Source organism: Elgaria multicarinata, chromosome 2 (assembly GCF_023053635.1).
Source record: "Elgaria multicarinata webbii isolate HBS135686 ecotype San Diego chromosome 2, rElgMul1.1.pri, whole genome shotgun sequence".
Taxonomy (NCBI): Eukaryota; Metazoa; Chordata; class Lepidosauria; order Squamata; family Anguidae; genus Elgaria; species Elgaria multicarinata.
Genome location: NC_086172.1, coordinates 126466571 through 126490352, shown reverse-complemented (window position 1 = coordinate 126490352; position 23782 = coordinate 126466571). Strand labels below are relative to the sequence as shown.

At 41.5% G+C, this 23782-nt stretch overlaps 1 protein-coding gene across 2 annotated transcripts in view; it reads left to right on the top strand.

Annotated features, from left to right (window-relative positions):
- Nucleotides 1-23782, top strand: part of MAP3K9 (mitogen-activated protein kinase kinase kinase 9) — a 49107-nt gene continuing 25325 nt past the window's right edge. The window contains exons 1-3 of one of the 2 annotated variants that reach the window (XM_063117604.1): nucleotides 1-436; nucleotides 8823-9236; nucleotides 22161-22341. In XM_063117604.1, the coding sequence (XP_062973674.1) occupies nucleotides 1-436; nucleotides 8823-9236; nucleotides 22161-22341 (1031 nt within the window). Of the gene's footprint in view, nucleotides 437-8822; nucleotides 9237-22160; nucleotides 22342-23782 lie in introns of those variants that run through there. The other variant, XM_063117605.1, reaches the window with a different exon arrangement.

Here is a 23782-nt window from a genome sequence, read left to right as displayed (position 1 = left end):
ATGGAGCCTTTCGCAGCCCGCAGCCCGCGCCGCCCCCCTCACCCGCCGCCCCCGCCAGTAGGGGAAGGCGAGGATGACGAGGAAGGGGCGGCGGGCGGTCCTGGCTGGGGGAAGGCGGGAGTGGCGGCGGCGGCCTCCTCAGGGGGCGGCGGCGGCGACACCGGCCTCTGGACGGCCGTCTTCGAGTACGAGGCGTGCGGCGAGGACGAGCTGAGCCTGCGCCCGGGCGACGTGGTGCAGGTGCTCTCGCAGGACTCGCAGGTGTCGGGCGACGAAGGCTGGTGGACGGGCCAGATCGACCAGCGCGTCGGCATCTTCCCCAGCAACTACGTGACCAGCAGCAGTAGCAGCAGCAGCCGCCTCTGCCTCCGCCAAGGGGCCGCCGCTGCCGCCGCGGAGCTCCGGTCGCACTACCCGCAGACCCCGGCCATACAGTGTAAGGAGGGGAGGGGGCGGCGCGGTTGGAGGAGAAGCCCACCGAACCGGGGTGACCTCTTATCCCTTAAAACCCTTGGACCACTGCTTCTTGCGAGAGGCTGGAATCCCCCCTCTCCCCCCCCCCCCCCGGCATGAGCCCATACAGACGATCCTTCCACCCCTTGCTGCTTGGCACGGTAAGGTGGAGGAGCAACGTTACCAGCTCGCCCTGGGGTCGTTTGACCATGTGTATGGGCTCCATGCTTTTGCTTAAGCAGGGTTTTAACCCACTTGATTGTGGAAACTTTCCCCTACAGATGGCAGTTTTCACGGCTTAATGATACTGCTAGGATGTGATCTTGCCTAGGTCGTATAGAAGACGGCCTGATGCTTCCAGAGGAAGCAAAGGAAGGGGTGTGGTTCTGGGGGCTTGGCTTGTCCGTGTTTATCCTGTGGCTGGTTTTTTTCTGTCTGTCTTTTTATCTCAGCAGCATTGAAGAGTTTGCGAAGGGCTGTAAATTCTGCCCTCCCACCTTTTCTCCTCTGGGTTTCTTGATAAGCTAATTAAACGCCAGGCTACTTCAGGTCATATGAATGTTATTCAATCTAATGGCATTTCACTGTATCTACTTGGTGCTGGTTTACAGCACTGCAAACTGTGGTGGCTTTGTTGCTGAATGGTGTATGTACCTGTGAGTACTTTGCCTTTTTCTTTTTGGAATCAAGAAGTTGTCGTTTCACTTAATGGAAATCAAGTTGCATTGGGGAGGTGCAATTAACCATTAATACTGACAATTCTTTCTCCTTTGTCAGTCCCCATCTTTGTGTGTCTGAAGTGTGTTGTGTTTTTGATTCCCCCACCCCCATTTTTCAAAATAGTTATAGTTTCTCTTACAGGCTTTTTTTATGAGATTAGCAAAGGAAACTTCTTCTAAAGAAGTTAAGGCATGCATAACCTAAACTTCAATGCTAGGAATACTTAAAAGACACAAAAAACCTATTTTGACAGATTATGAGTAAAATGCATTGGTCTTATTAGGAAAATGCAAAGACATTGTGACATTGTGTCCCCAACTATCAGAGTTTTATAGACCACCACCACCCTTTTTCTAGTGGTCTTACTATCTCTGCATAGGGCCATCTACTAAATCAAATCCATTGCTCACCCTACTTGGGATCTTGGGCTGTAGGCCTCTGTTCTCTTAAACTGGACTTCCTGTTCAGAAGATGTCTTCCATCATGCTGCTGCAGTACTCTGGCTTGTACTCTAGTAGATGCAAAGGGATCTGTAATATTAGCATTTGAACATTCATTATGGGATTATGGTTTTTATTGTTCTGTATAGAATTATCATCTGGAATATTCTTGTATTACATTTCCCAAATGAAGATATTTGCAAGGAACTGTTAGCGGGTTTTTCCCCTTTCTTTCCGGGGGCAAAGCTCCCACTTTGATTGCTGCATCAGATTTTTTTTTTAACTTTAAAGGCTTGTTTGAGAAAAGGGAGTATACAAAAATATATGAAAGCAAATCACACACAGAAGGGAAAACAAGAATCTGTAAGAGGAAGCTACAGTAGTTGCCACCACTGCTATCTTCCTTTGGACCTGTGATGCACGTTATTCTGAACAAAGCAGCAACAAGCAAAGTTCTTTGCTTACCTTCTCTCCTTTGTCCAACCCCTGTGGAAAGGTGCATGGACAGATTCATCGTTATTGTTGCCTTTAGACCAGGAAGCCCAGGTAATTAGTAGCAGTGTATTAATTCGTATCACTATGTCAAACTGCACATGAGATTTTTTGTTCTGTCTTAAAGAGCTAGTAGTTTCTAAAGTCACACATGTGGCTTTACCTGGTGGTACAAGTCCCATCTCTTGAATTGGGCCTGTTACTACCAGGTAAAGCCACATGTACTCACTTCATAAAAATTGATCCTGATTTTTCCATTGGAGACAAGAGAGTTGGTTCAGTTTACCACTTGGGTAGTTGCTTGCATGTAATTACCATTTGTTCCTAGTATAAGTTAAGTTATAAAACTAGAGTGCCTGTTTTATAACACTAAGAGCACCATCTGATGCATGGTTAGACAGTAAAATTTCCTACAGCCCCACCATTCCCCAGGCAGCCATGATAGCTGGGGAATGCTGGGAGTTATAGGACATTTTTCGGTCTAAAAATGCATAGGATTGTGCCCTAAAATGTGTTATTGCTTTAACCTAGATTTAAACTACTTCCTTTTCTTCATATCTAGTGCAATGTAACCTTGATAATATGTGCTGTTCCTTTAGCTACAAAAGAAACATACTTCATTTCCAGACTTTTCCTGGTTTTATTTGAGGCAGGAAAGGTGAAGGTGTTTAAATCTATCCCTGAGTAATTTATTATTTGAAAGGAAAACAAAATGGACTTACCAAACTTTGAGACCATACTAAAGCATAGAAACCCCAAAAGGGCTGGTGATGAAGCCAGTTTTTAGGTTGGATGTTAATGAAACTGCATTGATTGCCCCCCCCCTCCTATTCCATTCCAAACACAGCCTTCAGCATAACTTGGGTATTAGTTATGCAGTATTGAGGTGGTATTAGGGAAACCGAAGGCTTGGGTTCTGAAAGCTCACCAGTAATATGGGTGCAAAGGCCTAAATTGTAAATTTATATGGATAGTGTAACTGTTTATTGACTCTTGAATGCTTATGAAAGTTAAAGCAGGACTCTTTAACTTTGAATGTCCATACTTTTTTGGTGCATAAATGAATTTGTATGTCTTTTCTCTTGAGCAAATGTTGTTGCTTTCATACATAAATCATATACCAGTGACTAGAGAGCTTTTCAGTATTAAAAAACAAAAAGGTTCAGACCATCTGTAAATTTAAATGTCGAGAAAATGCAGTTTCGTTGCTGTTTGCAGCCCTTCTAGGAATGTATCACCAAAGGAACTGTCCATTCAGCACCCTTTGGTTCGGAACCTTAGTTTCTCACTGTTATCCAGAGGATGTTTAAGGAATTTTTAGTTTATGCAGTATGGGAGGGGCAGGCAACCTGGTGCCCTCCAGATATTTTGGACTACAACTCACATAAGCCCAAAACAGCATGGCTAATGGTCAGATTATGGGAATTGTAGTCCAAAACATCTGGAAGGCACCAGGTTGCTTACCTCCGTCTTATGCTATGTTATTTCTAAGCAGTACATTTTAATAGAGCTCTCAACTTTTCTTAAAATCACTTATCAAAGGACTTATAGAAATTATGTCAGCATTTCTAAGTAAGGACTTCAGATATCTATAATTCCTGTTGTCTGTCTTATTATGACACACTTAAACTTCCTTTCCCCTAGTATAGAAGTGTATGAAGATATTATGTAGACTGTCAAGACCATTTCCTGATAATGGTACACAATTTTCTGTTTTTCTTTCAATGCAAAGTTCCTGTCTAACTCTTGCACTTAGAGTTCAGAATTCTGTTTTTTCTATGTGTTCAGTGAGATTTCAGTAGTGATGGCTCTTGATCAGGTAGACTTAATGGACTTCATTTAGTGTTATTAACCACCCTTCTAAAGGAGATGCTTGATAGTCATGTTGCTGTTTCCACATGGATTTTTATACCTTTCATCCTGGTGTGCTGCTGGCGCTTCTTTAAGAGCTACTGAAGCCATGGGATTTAACAGTATCTGCTGTTGGGCTTTCTTAGAATTATTTGAGAGCATCAGCTGAGCAGTATTTTTCTGATTTAGTACTTCCATGTTCATGAGATTCCTACTGAATTCAAGGATATGTTCTCATTGTAAATTACTCTGAGAAAATGATTGAATGGTGGTATTAAAATACCTATAACAAAGTTTAATAAGTCAGACACCATCAGTGTGAAAAACTAGAGAAGCAAAAAAACATCAGGCAGTGCTATAAAATATGTGTTCAGATAAAACCATTTTACCCTTCTGCTGAACACTTTCAAGGAGGTGGAGAATTAGACCTCCTTGGATAGTGAGCTCCATAATCTGGGTGCTGATAGTAAGAAGACTGATCATATGTCCCTGTCCTCTACACTTCACAGCGCAGAGCATCATGTTGAAGGGCCTCTCCAGGTAGGTTCAGCATATGGGTAGGTTCATGCAGAGGGAGATAATCCTTCAGACGTCCAGGCCCTGAGTGGTAGGACTTTAGAGGTAAAAACCAACACCGTAAATTGAGGTTAGAAACAAATGGGGAGCTAATGTGTTCAGTATACCACTGGGGTAATACGACCATGCTCCCATTAGCACCCTTGTTGGAATTTGTTGCATAATGGCAGTTTCCAAATCCTTTTCAAGGGCAGCACTACATAAAGTGCATTACACTAGTCTAACCTGGAACTGTGGTGCACCTAGGTAAGAACGTAAGAGCCATGCTGGATTAGTCCAAGGGTCCATCTAGTCCAGCATTCTGTTCACACAGTGGCCAATAGTTGCCCACAGGAAACCCACAAGCATGACCTGAATGCAACAGCACCCTCCCGCCAGTGTTTCCCAGCAACCGGTGTACATAGGAGGTAGCATATAGGCATCAGGCTGGTATTGGAGGTAGGATACAGTCATCAGGACTAGTAGCCATTGATCGCCTCCTCCAGGAAATTGTCTAACCCCCTTTTAAAGCCATCCAAATTGGTGGCCATTGCTACATCTTGTGGTAGTGAATTCCATAGTTCAGCTATGCGCTGTGTGAAGAAGTACTTCCTTTTATTTGTCCTGAATCACCTACCACTCAGCTTCATGGGATAACCCTAGGTTCTAGTATTATCTGAGAGGGAGAAAAATGTCTCCCTTTCTACATTATCCACACCATGCAAAATTTTGTACACCTTTATCATGTCTCCCCTTATCCTCCTTTTTTTCCAAGCTAAACTATCCCAGCTGGTATAACCGCCTCTCATAGGGGAACTGTTCCAGCCCCCTGATCATTTTAGTTGCCATTTATTTATTTATTTTTAGATCCTGGACTTAATGGGAATTGAAGAGTAAACCCACCAGGGTGCCCATGGTAATTGTATTCAGTTGTAACAAGAAACCATTATTTAAACTATCAAAATAGCGAGAGTGCTTGGCCTTCAAAAACCTACATAAGATTCCCAAGTCCTTCCTCCTGTTATAGTGTTCAGAGGTGCTCAGCCCATGGAAACAGAAACTAGGCCCAGACAACAACAATAACTTCACCATCAATGGTGAAGTGAAGTAATTTTAGACCCTGGGCGTAATGGGGGAAGGCACTTTAGATGGCCATGTGTATGCTGCCCAGTTTGTAATTATGGAGTTGTATTAGTTTTAATGTTTTTATTAATGTTTTATATAAATGTTTTAGCAATTAGTATACATTTTAATTGAATTTTAATGTACACCATACTGTATTTTAGACAGCAATCCTATCGCCCCTAGACAGAGTTGGGATGGGAGGGTACACAATAATTCAGATTCCTGGATCCACGGAAGAAGGCAGTGCTCGGACCAAGGAGTCCAAACTCCTCGCCCACTTGCAACTGGCACAGAATGCCAGCTACTTCTCCAAGGTCACAAACGCAAACGCACAGGGAAGGGAAAAGGGGCAATTCCATGGGAGGGGAGGGGACTGGGGATCTCAGCTTATGAGGAATCCCCCGGCTTCTCCATCCTCCTTTCCTCCCCCTCCCCAATGCCTCAGCTAGATGGGCGAAAATGCCCGTCTACCTGAAATACAGAGTGGGAGGAGCGCGGAGGTGAAGATCGCCTCTGCGCTTCTCCTGCTCTGCATAGGATACCCGTCAGCCTCCGAGTAGGATTGCACCCTCAATGTATTTAATATTTTTTGAGATATTTTTAAATGTGGTAAGTGGTATAACAACATAGTAAATAAAAATAAATGAATAATATTCCTCTTACCCCAAACTCCCAGTCTCCTATTATTTAACTCTGCTTCTATATTCCTGATATGTTAGACCAAACAGATATTTTGTTCATCTAGCTGGATTAAAGAGAAAAGACATACTTGGAACAGTGCAGTTTCACACTTTAAATTCACTTATGTCACTTATATAAATTCACTCAGGGCACCATCATGACTACAAGACTAAGAGGGAGTTTATGTTCTGGCCTTGATGCTAAACACATTTACTTGTGTTGCAGAAAAGGATAACATATTTATTTAAATATAATTAATAAAAGCTGACTCAGTAACCACATACATCCCCAGCTGGCCCCTGACTATAAAACATTTTTAAACATAAGAAGAAAGGAAGGATGCTGCAGCTACCAGCGTCAGCCCCAGAGGACCTCAGCCTGCCCAGGTGCTGACCCTGGGCCTGTGTGTTGATGCTCTCTGAGTGGTCATTTGCAAGGGTCCTGGACTTTGGCCCCAAGGAGGTAACCATGGCCTGTGCATGGTTTAGAGCTGTGGCTCTAAAATATATTTAGCCTTGGAAGATAGGGTGAGTTAAAATATAAACAAGGGTGAGTTAAAATATAAACAAGCTGTTCATAATGTTATCAAGGCGTTTCTCAGCAAAACTAGTCATAGTCCTGTCCATTTCTTGCAGAATATGTGCTATATCACGTTGCAACCTTGGAGTGCCATAAAATATGGCTGGAGATTCCAAGAGGCTCTGTGTGGCATTTGGCCAATTAAAGGAAAAGTTTTAAATGTTCTGTCTGGGTAGAGCAGGTTGGAATAGGCTGCTGGCAACTGTTCATTTTTATAGGGCTCCTCATATTAAAAGAGCAGTAAAGGGAGCTTTTTTTTAAAAAAAAAAAATGAGGAACATTTACAGGCCCGTTGGCAGCTTAAACATTCTGGATGGGGCGGGGGGACAAAAATATAGAGAGGGCAGTTCATCTGGTTTGCAGGCCTCTTAAAAACAAAATTGTAAACTTATTTTTTTTTAAAGTATTAGTTTGTAATTTTTTTTAGTGGGGGCAAAGAATGTTTTGGGAGGTAGCCCCCCACTCCAGCCCAGGCCTGGCTACAGGCCTGGTGTCATATTAATCTGAGTTAGCACAACTGATGATGCGGACAGAAATAATAGCATGGTGAGAGCAGGCAAAGAGCTAACAGATCGTTTTTGTTGTAGTTGTTTTTATAACCGTGGCTATAGCTAGATGTGATAAACTTTACTTGTGAACCATGTTGCAACCTTTTATCAGTATTTCTTTGAGAAGCCTTTGTTTATGCTTTGTTTATTTTACATTTTTCTTGTTTTGTAAGCTGCCTAGAGTACTTTTGATATAGTGCAGCCTATAAATAAGATTAAATCAGCGAATAAAATTGTTGCTGCTTGCAATAGAATGGTGTACAAATTAGAGATGTGAAGGCCCGGAAAAAAACCGGGTTTTTTCCGAAGCTTTTTTTGGGTTTTTTTCCGAAAAATGAAGAAAAAGCGGATTACGGGATGTTTTATTATAGCATGATGAATAAAATGTTTAAGACAAGGTGTTCAGATATTTACTCCTCCAAATGATTTCTAAAAACTGTACAGTATCAGATTATTACAATGTCTGTGCACCAAGGACAAGCAAGTCCTAGGTTGCAAACTGAGACTACAACTCTCAAATGCAAGAGGAAGATGCATTTCTGCCTCTAGGGGGCACTTCCATGGAAGCAGAGGCTGAAACTAATACTGATAGCTATAGGTCAGAAAATGAGTCTGATTAAATTTCATGCATATTCATTGAATCTTAGTGTCCCCTCCCCCATTTTTCTCAGTTCTTTTTAAGGGGATGGGGGCTTTATGTCTTGACACTGGAGGACTAGCGGAGACATAAATAAATTTCTTTATTACTAAAGTTGGTTGTTTCTTCAGTTGTTTTTTTTAAAAAAAAATTTGCCTGCTCATAAACTGGCAGAACCAAAGAGGTTCCTTACAGTTCAGGTGTTCCTAACAGTTCAGGAGCTTGTAGCTCCATTTGTTACCAAAAAAAAGTTAAAGTAAATTAAATTTGTAATAATTGTTTGAGTACACTACTTTTAATATACCAAATGTAATAATTTTATGCCAAACCAACTTGGACATAATTACATTTTATGTTCTTAAAGTAAGAAAGTGACTTTCAATCTGTAAAAAGTGCTAATACTGCATTATTTCAATTTTTCCAAAAATTTCTGTTTTTTGCTGAAAAAAATGAAAAAAACCAGGGTTTTTTTCCATGGCTTCAAAATTTCCAGAAATTTTACATCTCTAGTACAAATGTAGGACACTGTCATTATACTACTTATTTTTCTTGAGCAATTCTCACAGTGATAAGGTTACAGGAATGAGCAGACCCATATGTTTGCACTGGGTAAGTATGAGGCTAATTTGCTGAAGGAAAATGTAATGTTTGGATTATTTTAGGCAAGGAATGGTGCTGATTCTTGTATTGTGAATAGGTAATCTTGTCAGAACTTAGTTATCTCCATTTTTCTATTTCTAGTACTGGAGATCAACTTCTCTGAGCTGGTTCTGGAGGAAATCATTGGCATAGGAGGCTTTGGAAAGGTCTATCGTGCAATTTGGCTCGGAGATGAAGTTGCTGTCAAGGCAGCTCGCTATGATCCAGATGAAGACATCAGTGAGGCTATTGAGAATGTCCATCAAGAAGCCAAGCTCTTTGCTATGCTGAAACATCCCAACATAATTGCCCTTATAGGTGTATGTCTAAAGGAACCTAACCTTTGTTTAATCATGGAGTTTGCCCGTGGAGGGTCACTAAATAGGGTGCTCTCTGGTAAAAGGATCCCACCAGGCATACTTGTGAATTGGGCTGTCCAGATTGCTGGAGGAATGAACTACTTGCATGATGAAGCAATCGTTCCAATTATCCATCGGGATCTGAAGTCAAGCAACAGTAAGTGGGTAATATACAAGGCGTTTGAAATGTGATGACAATAGCTGTTGGAGAGACTGGGGATAAAGGAAACTCTAAAGTAATATCTGAGAGCAGTGAGAAGAGTTACACGTGACCAGACTGACAGTATTGATGGAATGTTAGCAATTAGAAATGTATTCCAACCAATTAAGCTTGAGAATAGAATTAATGGGTAAAGTGGAAGGAAGTGAAGAGGAGGTGTAAATTCAAATTAGACCTACTCCTAAGGAACTGCTAATGAACAAAAACAACGGAAAGAAAAATAGCTTTTGTTTAAAGCAGAGCCCTCTACTACAACTTTTTCCTTTGTCTTCCACAGCCTGGTGCTTTGGACTTCAGCTCCCATTACCCCCAGCCAGCATGGCTAGTAATCAGGGAAGCTGGGAGTTGTAATCCAGAACATCTGGAGGGCATCAATTTGGGGAAGGCGTAGTGGGTTTCCATTCTTGCAGTCTTATTTCTTTCTTTTCGGACACTCTTTTCAGTTGGCTCTTCTGTCGTGTGGGGAAACCTTAAGCACATAGGGCAAAGTTGTGGAGATGATGGGAGATTAATTGCCCTTGCTCATTTGGATGTTAGGGCAAAAGCATTCTGATACAGACAGTTTCCCCCTTCCCATCCCCTGTCTTTTCCCCCATCTACCCAATTTCCACAAGAATTGAGCCTGTCACCAGACTATGATGTTTAGAAGAGCTCCACTGAGTCCAGTCTTCTGGATTTCAGTGATCTATAAATACTTTTAACGTTTAAGACAGATCTGTAACTTATCACTTGCCTGGTCATTTAGGACAAGTAGCAATGGCTCCCAATGCCATGGGGATAGAGCCACAGGTGCAGCCTTCTTTAACTCTGGGCTGCTCTATGAAGGTTGCACATAGTGGTCTATTCCTGCTGCCCATCTGATTCCTGGAATAATACCAGGGGGTGGGGGGTGGAGGAGTTGGGTGGGCAGCTACTCTGAGCAGGCAGTTAAGCTTTTTCTGTCAGCTGGAATAATATGTGGATAAATCTAAATAGCTTTCTATTTGTAAAAGACGTATTAGGAATTGCTCTTGAAATAAAGAATGTAAAGAGAGGGTAAAGGTTACTTTTAGGGGGATATGTTCATAGACCTGGGTTATATATAGGCTGAAACTACAATATTTGAAGCAGTTTCATATGTTTTGTCAAATAACAGTTTGGCAGGAGAATGAATCTGGTAAGTTCTGTATCCTAGAACTTCGTACATATTATACCTAGATATTTCTTGATATGGGTTGATATATTTCTTTTTATTTTCTCCCTCTTCCCTTCCCATCCCCTTTTCCTTGTGTGTCATGTCTTTTTTCAGAATGTAAACCTGAGGGCAGGGACTGTCTTCTTTACTGATCAATTGTAAGCTGCTCCGGGAGCCCTTTTGGCTGAGGGGCGGGATAAAAATACTAGTCTAAATAAATAAATATAGCAGGATTAGTAGTTAAATTACTCCTCCAGCACTGGAAATATGAAGTAGTCCTAAAATGTGTGGGCAGGCTTCGAGAGAGAGAGAGAGCATGGAGCAGTGAGGAAGCATAGGACAAATTTGAGATAGCTTTGTGAGACTCTTGGTGAACAATTTTTGGGAACCACCCAGAAAGCTTTGGCTATTGGGTGATATAGAAATGAAATAAATAAACAAGTATCTTAGATGGATAGTGTAGAAGAAAGGAAATCACTTCATTTATTTACTACTTTTCAGTACCGCCTAAGAGCTGAAGCTCTCTGGGCAGTTCACAACAATTAATACAACAATAAAATACAACAAAATAAAATATAATATAAAAGTTCAAAACCACAGTAAAATAAACGAAACCCAAAATAAAACCTAGCAGCAGTGCAAATATTTAAAATACAATAGCAGAAATTTTGTCCTGATTTCCCACCCCACCCCCAAACACAATTTCTCATAAGATATATCTAGGACAATAAAGGGAGTGTATGAGTAGTGGGATGGTGGAGGAGGTGGGAGGAAAAAGTGTATTTTTGATGCAAGGGGAACAGGAGCATTTTGTATGGAATGGATGGGAAGGGTGTGGGGAAAGTATACATGGGGAGTTAAAACTGAGTATTTCTGTAAATGTGGTTAAAAATAACATGCAAATGTTTCAGCTACTTGAGGTTGCAGTTCTATCAGGTACAAAACATAGGACTCACATGGGTGCACCATCTTTTCATCCCACAGGGCCACTTGCGAAGTCTCAGGAGTCACACATGCACCCACCCATGACACAATCCTGGTATAAATTACTCTTTCCTCACTGCTAGCAGTAGTGGGGAAATAGCAGTCTGTATATAGATTTACTGAGAGAGGAATAGAAAGCCAATCTCTCCACTCCTTCTCCAGCAATCCTGATACAGATTACTCTTTCCTTGCTAGTAGCAGTGGCAAGAAAAGAGCGATCTGAATTAGGGTCTCTGGGATATGGTACATAAGTTTTTGGGGAACAGTGCAATGGGTCTGGTCTGGCATATCCCTACTGAAGAGTTAACATGTAAAAAAATAGTTAGACTCCACTGTCTTTTGCCTTGTTCTAACACTGTTCTTCTACTCTGGGTGAGTTAGTCAATATACACAAATCAAGTTAATGCTTGCACATTTCATGAGAAAGTAGGAGATATCCTCGATGAAATTATGTTATAGAAGTTAGCATAAAAAGGATATTGATGAAACTCTTCTATAATTTTTATATTCAACACCAACTTGCTGGTAGATTTGATGAAAGTGAAGTTCATTAACTATGGAGAAAATGACATTGTTGTAGCCAAGGTGTAACTAATTAAAAAACAGCAAGAATAAACCTCTTAGCAAATCTGCTCTCTGTCAGTTTCCAGTATAATTAGTGGGATGCTAGCTGTCAGTGTGTGTTAAATCTCTCTGACCTTGGAAAGAATTTTGTCTTAACACTGCTTAGGTATTCGTTGCCCTTTGCATTACGGAAATGGCTATTTGAGTTAGATTAGAGGACAGGGCAATACTTCATAAGGTGTGTTTGCTTTGTAGCCTCTTTGGCTAAGAGAGCATCCCTACTGAATAATGTTGTCCATGAAAACTGTTAAATTAGAATGTATCTGATGTAGTTGCACCATACTGCAATATATGTAAGGTTAGGGTTTTTGACATATTGTGGTAGAGATAAAGCACTTAAGTTTGTATAATAGCATTTTTTCCTCCACGATGTATAAAGTGTTTGCAATGCAGCATACTCCAGTTGGGAAAAAAACTATGGCATAACCTCAACCATAGTTCTTGGAAGTATATCTTGGAAATCAAGAAGGGCACAATTTTTGGCTTGTCTTAGTAGCCAAGACCAAACTTGTGGCTGTGAGGACCCTGACCCTCTCTTTCTACCTGACCTTATGCTGTGCCTCTCCTCCCCAACTCCCGAATTTAGGGCTGGAAAAGATTGCAGGGGCTTGTCCATTTTGGCCGTTGCCATAGTGTACCTCAGCAATACAGCTGCCAAACACTCTCCACTCTACAGTGGTGATGATGGTAATTTTGTTTTTTGCTTGTTTTTAAGGCAGACTTTCATTTTAGCTTTTTGCAAACGCATGAACCTTTAGGAGTAAAATTTTCTTAAGGGTAACAATTGGGAGAAAATCTTCACTAGCTTTTTTGGCAGCTAATTTGGAGCTTGTAATACAAGGCACTTGTAAACCTGTCAGGGGAAAGCTACTTCCACCCACTGTCCCCTGCTGCTCCCTGCAAATCATCCCCTCCCCCACACTGCATTGTGTTGCAGACGTAACAACTGAACCTTCTAGCCTATCTTTGCTTCTGAAGAGGTGCTTCAGGCTTGTAAATATGTGATCACCTGTAACAAGTAAGCATTGCAATTAATTAAGGAGAAATTATTTTGTTTCTTTTTATGATATAAATTGCTAACATCAATATGTGCTGTTAGGTGGACTAGCAAAAGAACCAAATACCCTTCTGCGGGTTAATAGCTTCAGTGAACTTGTATAGCTCAACTCTGAGTTTAGAATAGATCAGTGATGGGCTTAGTCTAATCTAGAATGTAGTTTATTCTCTACTACATTAATTGGTTGCCAACACTGGAGCTTACTCGTCATATTAAACACTTTATCTTTCTCCATGAAGCTTTCAGTTGAGTAATTTCCATAGGAGCAATTGGAAATTGTATTATACTACCAAAGCAATCGCATCCATTTTGGACTCGGCACATAAGGGGTCCAATTTCTATGTGTATCCTTTGTGAGACTCCCCAACTCCCTGATGCTTTAGCATTTTTGCACACATCTTAATCTAAGAATGGCCGTGATATCCATTATATCCTTCACGTCTAGAACAGGACAGTTGTGAACCTTTTCATGGTAGTCACACATACATGATGACAATTTAGATGTTTTCTTTCAATATGTGGGCATTTTTTCTTTCTTCCAGTGTTGTAGGTAATATTGAGTTTTTGTGTGGCATATTTGCTGGCTGATTAATTCTGAGTCAGAATTAATATTTTCTGGATGTGGAATTTTGAGGCTGGCAGCCAAATTCTTGCTGTAAAACAGTTGTGAACTGCTTAAGTTGTAAGATCAAATCGAGACCTAATGAGAGTAGGTTGAATTTGACACATCAGTGGTACTTTGCCCTCTGATCAGGTGCTTAAGCAAAACACTGCTCAATCCTATTACGCTTTTAGTTCTTGATATTATTCAAGGAATGTGCAAAGCCTGATTGGCTCATTAGATTACCAGTTTTTAGGGCTGTAAAGCAGGTAGAGAAAGAACTGAAAGGCAAGTGGGGGGGGGGAGAAACAATGAGAACGTAACCAAATATGAATAAGAGTCCATTATTGAGCTACTCTGTGACAATGTTAGCAGTGAAGAAAAAATAGTGTTTCACTACAGATGTGTCCTGAAAATATTGCCCAGCAGAAATTTTTGTTGTGCTTCAAATGAAGGAACCCTTGGCACACGGTCACCCTTGCTAAACATTTCAAGATGAAATTGCTCATATCCATTTCGATGTGGATGCAGCCAATTCTGTAGTTCGAGCTGTACTTGGCTGTATTTTAGTGGATCAGTTCATTGCAGCCTTATATTTAAGCACTTGCCTTAATTGACTATTGCATTCAGGTGAGTGAGCAGGGTGGCTAACAGAGAAGGGGTAAAACGCTGTTTTCCTCCACCACACCTTGCATAGCCCCCAAGCAGGCTAGTATATTTTTCAGCTACCTGTACAAGGGTGGAAGACCGGGTTTGATGGGCTGCTTACGGAGGCTAATGAATTCAGATGGATTTTTGAGGACTCTTGGGGATTTTTTTTGCAGGCTTAGCCAGCAATCCTGCTGAGGCCCTGGTCTCCACTTGGAATGAGGGGACAACCCAGGCTATTGATATGATCGTTCCTGAACATCCTTGACCCAGTCATAAAACCATGTCAGCTCCTTGGTTTTCTAAGGAGCTGAGGGCAATGAAATGATTGTGTCAGTGATTAGAGCACAGGTAGTGGAAGGCTTATAATAAATACGATTGAACACAGGTAAGAATCCATTTACGATCTTATTCTGTGGTGGCGGCGAAGAAATCCTACTTCTCCACCACCACTGCATCTGCTCAGTGTCATCTGGTACAGCTTTTTCAGGTGGTTAAAGGTCTCTAGAATACAACTTGAACACTCAAAGGCCTGCTGTGAGCAATTTGCTGGACATTTGGCAGATAAAATCACTTGTATCTGTGCCAACTTGGATGCCATTGTTTTGACAGAGACTAAAACAATGGGGCTAGTGCACCATCTAGTTATGTTATGGATATCTTTCAGCCTGAAGATGTGGACAAACTGCTTGGAGGACTGAGGTCTACTACTTGCTCCTTAAATCCTTGTCCATCCTGGCTTGTGAAATCTGCCAGAGCTGGTCTAGATATCTGGGCCTCTGAGATAGTTGTTGCCTCCTTGAGAGATGGCGAGGTTCCTGAAGCTTTGAAGGAAACAGTGGTGAGGTTCTTGTTGAAGAAACCCAATTTAGATTCTACTATTTTGGATAACTATCTTCTTGTATCAGATTTGCCATTCTTGGGCAAGGTGTTGGCCTTGTAACGTCAAGAGGTGTTGGATGATACTGATTATTTAGATCCATTCCGATCAGGTTTCAGACCTGGTTATGAGATAGAAACAGCTTTGGTTTCCATCTCATAACCTGGTTGATGTCTTACACTGGGGAATGGATGGGGGGAGTGAAATCCTTTTGAATCTTCTAAAGTTCCCAGTAGATTTTGATACAGTTGGCCATGGTATCCTTCTGGATTGTTTATCTGGGTTGGGCTTAGGAGGAATGGTATTAAAGTGGTTTTGGTCCTTCTTGGAGGAACAGTCTCAGAAGGTGGGGCTGGGGGACTTTTGCTCCACCACATAGTCATTAGCCTGTCAGGTACTACAAAGTTCTGTCTATCTACATGAAACCCCTGATGGAAGTCATCTGGAGGTTTGGGCCGAAGTGTCATCAGTATGCAGATGATACTCAGCTCTACCTCTCATTTTTGCCTACACATCCCGGGGAGGCTGTAGTATGCTATAGTGTAGTGATTAGAGTGCTAGACTAGGACTGGGAAGTTGGAGGTTCAATTCCCCATTCAGACGTGGAACTCACTGGGTGACCTTGGATCAGTCTCTCTCATCCTAACCTACTTTACAGGGTGATTGTGAGGATAAAATTGGGGAGCCATGAACACTGTCTTGAGCTCCTTGGAGGAAAGATGAAATATATAATAAAATAACCTGTCCCTGGCCATGGTCTTGACACCAGGGTGCCTTCCCTCTTGATACAAATAGAAGCTCCAGGGGTTGAATGCCATTTTTATTGGGACTACGTGAGGTGCAGGGAATAGCTAAACTCGCTTTTCCCACCTGCTGTTTCTGAGCACAGGGTGCTGGTGCTTATCTTTTAAAGCCCTGCATGGCTTGGAACCAGGGTACCTGAAGGAATATCTGCCTCCATATCAACTTGTTCATGTGCTGAGATAGTTATCTGAAACCCTCATCACATGCTTCTGTGTCCAGAAGTGAGGCAGATGGTGCTTGGTGAGAGGGCCTTCTCAGTGGTGGTCCCTGCTTATAAAGGTTTCCCTGTGGCTCAGCTTCAGAAGGGTAGCAAACACCTTATTTTCCCAAGCTTAATTCTTAAAAGGTTGCTGATTTTATTGCTCACAATTTCTATTCCCAGGTTTATGTATTTGTATTATTTATTGTATATAAGCCACCTTGAGAAGTTATCTTGAAGGGCAGTATATGCCCTTTAAAAATAAATGTTTTGATCACACCATCTGAAGTATTTAGCCAGACAGAAGCCTTGGATATTTGGCTGAAGGTACATTAAGTTCTGTATGCCTGCATAATATAACTTTATTTTCAATGGTCTCTTGCAAAATCTCTTGCTAGATTGATCTTACTAACAAAATAGAGGCTTATAGGGCTGGAGAAATCTTAGGTTACAGGTACATAGACCTTTGCTATTGCCACTGCAGAATTGACACATTTTTTCAGCCAAACGCAGGCTTATGCTTAAAAAAGTAATGTTGCTTATACAAATTCAAAATGCATTTTTTGCTCAAAAATTCAGAAAAGGAACCTGTTAGAAATTGAAATAAAAATGATTGTGCATAAAAAAATAAAATATTCTATTTATAATTCTCAAAATTTCTGCTCATTTCACAGCTAATTTTTGGAAGTGCGAAAGCCCCGTTGCACAACTGGCCATTCCTACAAGCACAACGGAGCCACCCCATTGGATACTGCCCATAGTGTTGAAGTGTTCCGTCTTTTTATCCAAAAGCTGTCTCTTGATATAACAGAAAGCTATCCAATCCTAAGCCACAGGAAGCCAGAGCAAATGTCTGGATAGACCTCTGAACTTTAACACTTCTCTGCCTTTAATTTGGAAGACAATGCCTACACTTTTGCCCAGGCTTTTAATCCTTTGTTAAAACCCTCTTGCACTCTTATATGCCCATTAGATTGCAGCTGCCTTACTAAGAACTCTTTTCCTCCTCCTCATTCTTTGAAGAATCGTCCTGGCTCTCAGGGCCTGTTTCCAAATCCAACAGCTCAGGGTCACTGAAGGCAGAGGCCAAGACCTCACTCCCCACCCCCACCCTGCTCTTTTTCAACCTATAATTTCTGCAATTGATTTCTTAACAACAGTATGCAGTCAAGCAGCGTATTGACTGCAACACGTTTTAGCTTTTCAGATCATGTGTACAGAGAATGCTAAATTGCTGATAGCTGACTTCAACCACCAGGAAACGGTGGGAATAATGTTACAAAGTTATATCCATGCAGGAGTTTGTGCCAAGTCAGAATTATTTTGTCAGAACATGTCCGACAACAGCACATTCTCACACCTGTTGTTTTTAATAGTGGTGCGTCGTTGAGTCCCTTATTATCTGTTAAATTAGCAAAACTGGCATCTCTGTAATTATCCTGCCATTTCAGAATTTAAGAAGAGGTCACACAGCACAAAAACAGCCCCAGTTCATATTGTACACTCAAGTAGCCTTCCTGTGTAATTAGCAGAAGGATATTCACAGGCAACAGTGTCGCCCTACAAGGCATTTGCTTTATTTTTATTTTTTAAAAACCTTTTTTCAAGAAGACACAAAAGAAAGCATACTGGGGAGGTGCAAAAGGAAGCAAGCAAGCAGAATATTCATATGTTTATGCTCACTAGTATAAACATGCTGGAATTAGTTATTATCTTCCCATCCATTCAGCTTTCCTAAATAGAGAGCCAAACTCTGCCTTATTTTTAGTTGAAGAAAATAGAGTTTTCTTTCCTATGCAAATTTCAGGTGCGTATTTGAATGATGGTGGGAGACTATAGATTGGAATCACAACAGGGGACAAAGAATTAAAGCCCCTACACTAGGGTCCTGGTCCAGACTGAGAATCCTGTGTTACTTTTGAGTAGGGGGAAATATATAGCTGCTACCTATACATTAAAAGGCGGGGGTGCAGTGGGCTTCTACTATTCAGGTTGTTGGAGTGATTGATATTTTGGGTGTGTGTCATTTTGTGCTTTTTGTAAGCTTGAAGCTGGACTGCTGTGGTGTGTTGGCTACAAGATGCCATTGATGACTGTTCTCAAGCTGCAGCTGGTACACAACTTGGCATCCTGCCGTCTCTTAGAGTGGTTTGTCAGGAACACATTACATCAGTGCTGCAGTGTCTGCATTGGATTCCTGTAGCTTTTCTGAGTACAGTTCAAGGCACTTAGCTGTTCAAGTAAACAACCCAAGAAAGAAAAAATAGCTATGATGCAAATAAGGTAGCAGGGGTATGTGTGCTATCCAGTGTATTGCAGTGTCTCACATGTATGACTATTTTCCTGCTGGACAAACATTGTGGGTGTGAGCTCTTGACCCTCAAGGAGCAAGTTCATTCCCTTGAGGCCAAGGTAGCTGACGTGGAGAAGCTGAGAGAGGCAGAAAGGTTGGTGGATGAGACCTTCAGGGACATGATAGTAGTTTCAGTGCTATTGGAGATAATAAGGCTTCCTTCAGAAAATGGAAGTGTTCCATTTGGGAAGTGTTGCCAAATGAAGAGTAGAAAAAGGAATATAAATTTACCCGGAAGAAATGCAAGCAGATGAAGAGATATAACATAGGATTTGAGGGACCATATAACTAATAACATTAAGACCAAAAATAAAACAATTATTTAAATATATGAGAAGTAGGGAACTGGAGAGGGAGGTGGTTGAACCATTGGATGACAAGGAGTTAAAGGAGTATAAGGTTTCAGAGAAACTGAATGAATTATTTGGGTCTGTCTTCACTGCAGAAGGGTGGATCTCTGAGCCTGAACTTCAGAGTAGTTACCTGTGCCTGAACGGGTATTTTCAGAAAGGGAGACTGGGATTCTGAAGCAAATTATTATTATTATTATTATTATTATTATTATTATTATTATTATTATTATCATCACCATCGTCATCATCATCCTGCCTTTCCCCCAGTACTGGGACTCAAGGTGGTTTACAAGATTAAAACATGTACAATTAAAACATATAAATATAAATTTACAGAAGTCAAAATAGAACTAAACATGCAGTGAAATTAAAAACATTTTAAAAAACATTTTTAAAAAACAGTAACAGATTAAAAAACACATTAATACAGTAACACAGGTCCAGAGTAGTTCCAAAAGCCTGCCGGAACAAAAATGTTTTTGCCTGCCTCCGAAAGTGTAGCACAGAGGGAGCCAGCCTAGCCTCCCTGGGAAGGGAGTTTCAGAGCCTTGGAGCAGTCACCGAGAAGGCCCTCTCCCGCGTACCCATCAGGCATGCCTGGGATGTTGGTGCGACTGAGAGAAAGGCCTCCCCAGAAGATCTCAGAGCATGGGCAGGCTCATATGGGAGAATGCGGTCTTTCAGATAACCTGGACCCAAGCCATATAGGGCTTTATAAGTAACACCCAGCACTTTGAATTGTGCCCGGAAACAGACTGGAGTTGTTTTAACAGGGGAGTTGTGTGTTCCCTGTAACCAGCTTAGTCAACAATCTGGCTGCAGCTCTTTGAACCATCTGAAGTTTCTGAACACTCTTCAAAGGCAGCCCAACATACAGCACATTACAGTAATCCAAACGGAATGTAACTAAGGCATGTGTCACCGTGGCCAAGTCCGACATCTCAAGGAATGGGCGCAGCTGGCGCACTAGCTTTAACTGTGCAAATGCACTCCTGGCCATCGCCAAAACCTGCGCATCCAGGCTCAGGGCTGAATCCAGGAGAGCACCCAAGCAGCGAACCTGTGTCTTCAGGGGGAGTGTAACCCCATCCATCACAAGCTGAATCCCTATTCCCTGATTTGTCATGGTGACAAAAGATGAAGATCTAGACTTCATTGACAAATTCAAAACAAACAAATCACTGGATCCAGATGGTATCCATCTAAGTTCATAAAGAACTCAAATGTGAAATTGCTGATCTTTTAACAAAAATACATATCATGTCTCTAAGATCACCCTCTGTATTAGAATATTGGAAAGTTTCTAATGTAACACCAGTTTTTTAAAAGGGGTCTGGGCTAGGGGTTGGGTCCAGATCACTACTGGCCAATTAAGTTAAAGCCTTTACCAGGTAAATTGATGTAAAGTGTTATTAAAGATAAACTTTTTACGCATCTAGTAGGACAAATCTTGCTGAAAAAAAATCAACATGGATTCTTCAAAGACAAACCCTTTCTCACTGGTCTTTTGGAGGTTTTTGAGAGTGTCAACAAACATGTGGATAAGGGTGATCAGTAGAAATTGTTTCCATGGATTTTCAAAATGCTTTTGACTAATTTCCTCAGCAAATTCAGCAGTAATGGGGTAAGAGGAGAGGACCTCTTATAGACCATTAACTGGTTAATGAACTGGAAGTTGAGAATAGGAATAAATGGACAGTTCTCACAATGGAGGGATGTAAACAGTGGATTTCACCAAGAATCTGAATTGGGACTGGCACTTTTTAACTTGTTCATAAATTATCTATAGTAAAGGCTGAGCAGTGAGGTTGTCAGCTTTGCTGATGGCACCAAATTATTTAGGGTGCTGAAAACAAAAGGATCTATTTAAACTTGGGGAATGAACATTAACGTGAACCGCCCAGAGAGCTCTGGCTATTGGGCTGTATAGAAATGTAATAAATAACGTGGCGAATTTGGTTCAGTGTAAGTGAATGTAAAATGATGCATATTAGGCCAAAAGTTCCTAGTGGGTAGCTTGATGGAAACATCGATCCCTGCTGCTGTCAGAAATCATCAGGAAAACAATCTAAATAAAACTTGGCAATATCATAATGGCTTTTTAAAAATCTGTGGCGTGACTACACTTGGAATACTGTGTACTGTGCCTCAAAAACTGTATTGGAGAGCTAGAGAAAGTGCAGAAATGGACAACCGGAAAGATCAAGGGGCTGGAAGGTTATGATGTCTACATTTTTTAGCATAGGAAAAAGGGCAAGTAAGGGGGGAACATGATAGAGATGTGTACCACAATGCATACTGTGGAGAAAGTGGAACTTTCACCTGGCACCTACACTGTACTCCTTCTGTCCTCAGCTGAAGACCTTCTTATTTTCTCAGTATTTTAACACCTAATTTATCTTAAATTTAAACTTTACTGTTTTAATTCCGTATTTTAACCTATATGAATTTCTGCTGTGTAGTTTTATCCTGGTTGTGCTTTTTATATTGTATTTTGCAATTGTGTTTTTAGACTTTTGGTTGTTCTGTTGTGTTTTTCATGGTTTAAATTTTTTTGAACCGCCCAGAGAGTTTTGGCTATTGGGCGGTATAAAAATGAAATAAATAAATAAAACTTGGTGGGAGGGTCAGGACAGATAAATGGAAGTACTTCTCCACACAGTGCATAGTTAAATTATGGAATTTGCTACAACAAGATGTAGTGATGGCCACCGATTTGGATGGCTTTAAAAGCAGACTGGACAAATTCATGGAAAATAAGCAGTCAATGGCACAAATCACTGCTTCTCAGTACCAGTTGCTGGGGAACACGGAACAGTTTTAATCTTAATTCAGCTGTTTTAGTGTGTAGGGCCGTCCTGTCATCCTTTTGTTCCTGCATTGAAGTGGGATCATCTCTCTTTACCTTGGAAGTTCTTTGGAATGTTCCATGCTGCTCTGCCACTCGGTTTCTTTAGTTCTCAGCCTGGCCTGCTGCTTGCCGAGGATGATGCTTCCTATCCTGACAGGCAGTGACCCGGAGAGCCTCTTTAGGCATATGCAACAGCTTGTGTAGTAGCAGGGCTCCCCACTCTTCCACAGTACATGATCTAAATATTGCAAACATTTTTGCTGGTTGGAGAATCATGTATAAATTATATTTTTACTACACAGTCGTTAATGTTTCTCTCTCCCTCTGTTCCAGTATTGATACTTGAGAAGGTGGAAAATGGAGACCTGAACAACAAGAACTTGAAGATCACAGATTTTGGCTTGGCCAGAGAATGGCATAAGACAACCAAAATGAGTGCTGCTGGGACATACGCCTGGATGGCTCCTGAGGTCATCCGTTCCTCTATGTTCTCGAAGGGCAGCGATGTGTGGAGGTATATTTGTTAGCACTCAAAACCCTTTTAGAAGTGTTAGCTTGTAGTTATTTGGGAACTACGTTAATGTAGTCTCTGTCTGAAACTTGAAATTCCAGACATTTGATTTAATAACAACAACAACAACAACAACAACAATATATTTATTTGTTACCCACCTCTCCCTCTGGATTGAGGCGGGGTACAACACAAATAAAAACACCATAAAATACATAAAACTAATTCAAACATTTCAAACATCATCAAAAGCAGCACACGATTAAAAAAGGCATCTTAAAATTCAGCTGGGTAGGCCTGCCGGAAGAGATCAGTCTTTATGGCTTTCTTAAATACTGGAAGACTGTTAAGTTTACGAATCTCTCCCGGCAAGCCATTCTGGATGGGGTTGCACTCCCCCTGAAGGAGCAGGTTCGTAGCTTGGGGGTTCTCCTAGAACCATCTTTGTCACTTGAGGCCCAGGTGGCCTCGGTGGCACAGAGTGCTTTCTACCAACTCCGGTTGGTGGCCCAGCTACGCCCCTATCTGGACAGGGATAACCTAGCTTCAGTTGTCCATACTTTGGTAACTTCCAAATTAGATTACTGCAATGCCCTCTACATGGGGCAGCCTTTGAAGACGGTCCAGAAGCTGCAGCTTGTGCAAAATGCGGCGGCCAGATTGATAGCTGGAACAGGGAGGTTTGAGCATATAACTCCGATTCTGGCCCGCTTGCATTGGCTGCCTATATGTTTCCGAGCCCAATTCAAGGTGCTGGTCTTAACCTATAAAGCCCTACATGGCTTGGGACCGCAATACCTGATGGAACGCCTCTCCCGACATGAACCTACCCATACACTGCGCTCAACATCTAAGGTCCTCCTCCGAGTGCCTACTCCGAAGGAAGCTCGGAGGATGGCAACAAGGGAGAGGGCCTTTTCAGTGGTTGCCCCCCGACTGTGGAATGATCTTCCCGATGAGGCTCGGCTGGCGCCAACATTGTTATCTTTTCGGCGCCAGGTCAAGACTTTTCCCTTCTCCCAGGCATTTTAACAGCATTTAACAACGTTAAGTTTGTTTTTAATGGACCCCAGAATTGTTGTTTTTAAATGGATACTGTTGTTTTTATACTGTTTTTATGTTTTTAAAATTTTGTATACTTTTAATGTTTACTATTTTTAATTGTTGTAAACCGCCCAGAGAGCTTCGGCTGTGGGGCGGTATATAAATGTAATAAAATAAATAAATAATAATTCCACAAACTGGGAGCGGCAGAAGAAAAGGTCCTCTGGGTAATAGTTGTCAGCCTTGTTTTTGTTGGCTGGAGTAAATTCTTCCCAGAGGACCTGAGTGTGTGTGGTGGATTGTACGGGAGAAGGCGATCCTGCAGGTAGCCTGGACCCAAACCATGTAGGGCTTTAAAGGTGATTGTTGTTTATTCGTTCAGTCATTTCCGACTCTTCGT